Raw genomic sequence first — 6,373 nt, forward strand, 5'->3', positions numbered from 1 at the left:
GGTGCCAAGCTCTGCCAGGTCCACCCAAGCCCTCCATCGCCGTCGGCCCCACCCAACTACCCCATGATCTCGGGCCCCACCAGCTAGGCACCTCCACATTCAGCAGAGTGGGCATGCTCTGCTTCAAACAAGTCACGAGTGATTTCGGAGACACGTACGACCCTCCACGCTGTTAAAGCATCAACGTGAGCTGGGGGTGGAAAGGAATCATGCCGCAGGCCCACTTCCACACCTCAGCCAAGCAAAGCCTTGTTCTCACCGAGCCGAAATGAAGGAACAGAAAGACACACACGCACGTACACACACACATGTGTGCACATGCATGCACAGAGGCACACCTACCCTGTTCCCTTCTGCAAAATGGGCAAAAAAATCAACGTTGGTGCTGGTGAAAGAAAGGAAGCAAAAGCCAGGAGGGCAAAGAGAGGGAGGCTTAATCAGAAAATAATACTCTTGGATAATTTCAGATAATAAATAAATTTGGTGATCACTAAAATGAATGAATCCATCATAGATTTCCGATAAAAATAAGAAAAAGTGACTCAGGCTAACGTCCCAACCAGAGCAAGAACCACCCTTGTGTAGGAAACCATATGTGCAAGTGTGGGCAGCCCAGAGGTCTTGGGATCCTTCCAGAGAGTCAATGGCTTATTGAACTAATTGTGCCAAGGGGAAAAAACATGATTATTTTGAAGTTATTTTTGAGAAATCATTTCCTGCCCATTGGCAAATGGCAAAGCCAAAGGGAGGCTCTTTCAAGAAGTTCTTACCTGGTCGTCATAGCGGTATGTGAGGAACTGCTCCCCCGTTGTGTCTTCGAGAAAACTTCCCTGAGGGGAGAGTGCAAACTCAGGAAGGAAGTAGGCTCCGGGGGACTTCTCTGCTGTGGCCTGAAAGGCAAGGTCACCTGGTTACAAATAAGACCCCATAAGGACCCGCTGACAGGCAGTCCCTGGAGCAGCGNCACCCAAGCCCTCCATCGCCGTCGGCCCCACCCAACTACCCCATGATCTCGGGCCCCACCAGCTAGGCACCTCCACATTCAGCAGAGTGGGCATGCTCTGCTTCAAACAAGTCACGAGTGATTTCGGAGACACGTACGACCCTCCACGCTGTTAAAGCATCAACGTGAGCTGGGGGTGGAAAGGAATCATGCCGCAGGCCCACTTCCACACCTCAGCCAAGCAAAGCCTTGTTCTCACCGAGCCGAAATGAAGGAACAGAAAGACACACACGCACGTACACACACACATGTGTGCACATGCATGCACAGAGGCACACCTACCCTGTTCCCTTCTGCAAAATGGGCAAAAAAATCAACGTTGGTGCTGGTGAAAGAAAGGAAGCAAAAGCCAGGAGGGCAAAGAGAGGGAGGCTTAATCAGAAAATAATACTCTTGGATAATTTCAGATAATAAATAAATTTGGTGATCACTAAAATGAATGAATCCATCATAGATTTCCGATAAAAATAAGAAAAAGTGACTCAGGCTAACGTCCCAACCAGAGCAAGAACCACCCTTGTGTAGGAAACCATATGTGCAAGTGTGGGCAGCCCAGAGGTCTTGGGATCCTTCCAGAGAGTCAATGGCTTATTGAACTAATTGTGCCAAGGGGAAAAAACATGATTATTTTGAAGTTATTTTTGAGAAATCATTTCCTGCCCATTGGCAAATGGCAAAGCCAAAGGGAGGCTCTTTCAAGAAGTTCTTACCTGGTCGTCATAGCGGTAAGTGAGGAACTGCTCCCCCGTTGTGTCTTCGAGAAAACTTCCCTGAGGGGAGAGTGCAAACTCAGGAAGGAAGTAGGCTCCGGGGGACTTCTCTGCTGTGGCCTGAAAGGCAAGGTCACCTGGTTACAAATAAGACCCCATAAGGACCCGCTGACAGGCAGTCCCTGGAGCAGCGTGATTCCCAGGGCACCCACCTGCTAACAGCTGTCCCAAGAAGGAAAATGACCTCGCTTAGTAAAGGCCAAGGTGAGACACAAAAGTGTCTGTGTGAGGCACTGTTAGGCTAGGACACCCCACTGGGCCACCTCAGGCTGACACACAGTATTGATTCCCTGACACCTGCCCCCTCCCCACTGCCCACAACCTTCCAGCAACCCAACTACAGTGCAGTTAACTTAAGCACTGTTGTTGCAAACCCATTGTTTCTAGGACTTTCTTTCTTTTCCTTCCTTCCTTCACCCCTTCCCTCCTTCCTTCCTTCCTTCCTTCCTGTTTTTGTTTGGTTGAAAGAGTGAGAAACAAACTTTTTTCCGCACTACAAAAGAAACCCACATTCACTGCAGAAACCTTTGAAGATACCAATGAACACAAAAGAAAATATAAATCACCCCATAATCCCTCCAACCTGTAATAACCACTTTTAATTGCTTTGGCATAGTTCCTTTGAGACTTTTTTCCCCTCATAATGCTTTGGATGTTTACATGAAAATCCAAGATGAAATAAACATGGCTTTTGCAGGAAGACTCCATTTGGTTCAAGGAAAGCCCACACGCTAGCATCGGAATCATTAGACATAAGCCCCTGTTGTCAGGGTTGAGGGGAATCAGGAAGAAGGACACCATCTCTTGGAGACTACAGGTGCATCCAACTACGGGTGGACTAGTTGCCATCACTTGCCATCAACTCCAGCCTGGAGGAGCCCAACCAAGAAAAGGTGGAGGGTGCAGAGTGCTTACCAGGATCCCTGCCTTGACTGGCTGACAAGGAGGAAAGAGATAAAGGATACGGACCCTGCCCCCCACAGCATGCAGCCCCACCTAGTCCAGGAACACAGATCAATGACTCTGCCTCCCACAGGGCACCTCACTCCCCCTGCTTGGGAAGGAGTAAGAATCTAAGAAAGAGGCCACAGGTGCTATTCTGAGGAAAATACTCTCTGCAAACAGAAAGAGTGAGGAATAAAAGTACCCCTCAAATACCTCTGCTCCCCCTATGGTCACATTCTCTACAGCAAGAACTTTGGTTAAAGCAAAACATCCATGTGAACGCCGCACTTTAAAAAGAGCAATCAGTAGGTGATAGCTTTGGGAAGGCAGAGAGAACAGGTAACTCTCTGTTTTGGTTGGCACTAGACCGTTCTGAAAACTTCAGAAGTCTCTAATGAAATTTCACTCACACAAGGGTTTCAGTGCCCAGTGAGCGACAGGAATCTTCCCAGAACCATGCAGCCTCCGATCTCCCTTGCCTTCCTTCAAAGTGGCTTGCTTGAGTCCGGATTACTCTGATCTGAAGTGAGGAAAACAGGACAATCACGCACGAGAGTTCTGTGTGGTGAGCAGCGAGCCTCCCTTGACACAGGCCTGCCACCTCACCGTGTTCTGGGCAGGTTTACTCTAGTACACAGCCTTCTGTGGGGGCAGCTTTGCTCCAGAAGTTGGGGGGGGGGTCACCTGTGGCCTGCCGCAGTGCCAAGGGGTAAGAGTCTGGCAGGGAAGTCTGTCCAGGCCCCGTCAACGGTGCGGAATGCATCTATCACACCTGGCCTGCCAGTGCTCTGATAGCTGCTGGAGGTCACTGCCATAAGTGGCCTGAGAAGGAAAAGGAAGAGGAGCTAATACCACAGACCCCACAGAGACAACTGACTCTCACATGTTTTAGTGCTGTTTTATGGNGGTGCCAAGCTCTGCCAGGTCCACCCAAGCCCTCCATCGCCGTCGGCCCCACCCAACTACCCCATGATCTCGGGCCCCACCAGCTAGGAACCTCCACATTCAGCAGAGTGGACATGCTCTGCTTCAAACAAGTCACGAGTGATTTCGGAGACATGTACGACCCTCCACGCTGTTAAAGCATCAACGTGAGCTGGGGGTGGAAAGGAATCATGCCGCAGGCCCACTTCCACACCTCAGCCAAGCAAAGCCTTGTTCTCACCGAGCCGAAATGAAGGAACAGAAAGACACACACGCACGTACACACACACGTGTGCACACATGCATGCACAGAGGCACACCTACCCTGTTCCCTTCTGCAAAATGGGCAAAAAAATCAATGTTGGTGCTGGTGAAAGAAAGGAAGCAAAAGCCAGGAGGGCAAAGAGAGGGAGGCTTAATCAGAAAATAATACTCTTGGATAATTTCAGATAATAAATAAATTTGGTGATCACTAAAATGAATGAATCCATCATAGATTTCCGATAAAAATAAGAAAAAGTGACTCAGGCTAACGTCCCAACCAGAGCAAGAACCACCCTTGTGTAGGAAACCATATGTGCAAGTGTGGGCAGCCCAGAGGTCTTGGGATCCTTCCAGAGAGTCAATGGCTTATTGAACTAATTGTGCCAAGGGGAAAAAACATGATTATTTTGAAGTTATTTTTGAGAAATCATTTCCTGCCCATTGGCAAATGGCAAAGCCAAAGGGAGGCTCTTTCAAGAAGTTCTTACCTGGTCGTCATAGCGGTAAGTGAGGAACTGCTCCCCCGTTGTGTCTTCGAGAAAACTTCCCTGAGGGGAGAGTGCAAACTCAGGAAGGAAGTAGGCTCCGGGGGACTTCTCTGCTGTGGCCTGAAAGGCAAGGTCACCTGGTTACAAATAAGGCCCCATAAGGACCCGCTGACAGGCAGTCCCTGGAGCAGCATGATTCCCAGGGCACCCACCTGCTAACAGCTGTCCCAAGAAGGAAAATGACCTCGCTTAGTAAAGGCCAAGGTGAGACACAAAAGTGTCTGTGTGAGGCACTGTTAGGCTAGGACACCCCACTGGGCCACCTCCAGCTGACACACAGTATTGATTCCCTGACACCTGCCCCCTCCCCACTGCCCACAACCTTCCAGCAACCCAACTACAGTGCAGTTAACTTAAGCACTGTTGTTGCAAACCCATTGTTTCTAGGACTTTCTTTCTTTTCCTTCCTTCCTTCAGCCCTTCCCTCCTTCCTTCCTTCCTTCCTTCCTGTTTTTGTTTGGTTGAAAGAGTGAGAAACAAACTTTTTTCTGCACTACAAAAGAAACCCACATTCACTGCAGAAACCTTTGAAGATACCCATGAACACAAAAGAAAATATAAATCACCCCATAATCCCTCCAACCTGTAATAACCACTTTTAATTGCTTTGGCATAGTTCCTTTGAGACTTTTTTCCCCTCATAATGCTTTGGATGTTTACATGAAAATCCAAGATGAAATAAACATGGCTTTTGCAGGAAGACTCCATTTGGTTCAAGGAAAGCCCACACGCTAGCATCGGAATCATTAGACATAAGCCCCTGTTGTCAGGGTTGAGGGGAATCAGGAAGAAGGACACCATCTCTTGGAGACTACAGGTGCATCCAACTACGGGTGGACTAGTTGCCATCACTTGCCATCAACTCCAGCCTGGAGGAGCCCAACCAAGAAAAGGTGGAGGGTGCAGAGTGCTTACCAGGATCCCTGCCTTGACTGGCTGACAAGGAGGAAAGAGATAAAGGATACGGACCCTGCCCCCCACAGCATGCAGCCCCACCTAGTCCAGGAACACAGATCAATGACTCTGCCTCCCACAGGGCACCTCACTCCCCCTGCTTGGGAAGGAGTAAGAATCTAAGAAAGAGGCCACAGGTGCTATTCTGAGGAAAATACTCTCTGCAAACAGAAAGAGTGAGGAATAAAAGTACCCCTCAAATACCTCTGCTCCCCCTATGGTCACATTCTCTACAGCAAGAACTTTGGTTAAAGCAAAACATCCATGTGAACGCCGCACTTTAAAAAGAGCAATCAGTAGGTGATAGCTTTGGGAAGGCAGAGAGAACAGGTAACTCTCTGTTTTGGTTGGCACTAGACCGTTCTGAAAACTTCAGAAGTCTCTAATGAAATTTCACTCACACAAGGGTTTCAGTGCCCAGTGAGCGACAGGAATCTTCCCAGAACCATGCAGCCTCCGATCTCCCTTGCCTTCCTTCAAAGTGGCTTGCTTGAGTCCGGATTACTCTGATCTGAAGTGAGGAAAACAGGACAATCACGCACGAGAGTTCTGTGTGGTGAGCAGCGAGCCTCCCTTGACACAGGCCTGTCACCTCACCGTGTTCTGGGCAGGTTTTCTCTAGTACACAGCCTTCTGTGGGGGCAGCTTTGTTCCAGAAGTTGGGGGGGGTCACCTGTGGCCTGCCGCAGTGCCAAGGGGTAAGAGTCTGGCAGGGAAGTCTGTCCAGGCCCCGTCAATGGTGCGGAATGCATCTATCACACCTGGCCTGCCAGTGCTCTGATAGCTGCTGGAGGTCACTGCCATAAGTGGCCTGAGAAGGAAAAGGAAGAGGAGCTAATACCACAGACCCCACAGAGACAACTGACTCTCACATGTTTTAGTGCTGTTTTATGGATCTTAACATGAAACCCCAGAAAAAGCAAAAAATCTCTCCAGTACTCATGTTTTCACTCCTCAGTCGTTAT

General features: G+C 49.1%; 1 protein-coding gene across 1 annotated transcript in view; it reads right to left on the reverse strand.

The window, feature by feature from the left end:
• ADAMTSL3 (ADAMTS like 3) overlaps window positions 1-1,724 on the reverse strand; it is a 236,922-nt gene extending 235,198 nt beyond the window's left edge. Inside the window, exons 1-3 of the mRNA XM_034668882.1 lie at window positions 1,714-1,724; window positions 1,286-1,328; window positions 771-890 (exon numbers count right to left, since the gene is read on the reverse strand). Of these exons, the coding sequence (XP_034524773.1) occupies window positions 771-890; window positions 1,286-1,328; window positions 1,714-1,724 (174 nt within the window). The remainder of the gene's footprint in view (window positions 1-770; window positions 891-1,285; window positions 1,329-1,713) is intronic.
• Window positions 1,725-6,373: the final 4,649 nt, after the last annotated feature.

This window comes from Ailuropoda melanoleuca, chromosome 9, assembly GCF_002007445.2.
Source record: "Ailuropoda melanoleuca isolate Jingjing chromosome 9, ASM200744v2, whole genome shotgun sequence".
Classification (NCBI taxonomy): domain Eukaryota; kingdom Metazoa; phylum Chordata; class Mammalia; order Carnivora; family Ursidae; genus Ailuropoda; species Ailuropoda melanoleuca.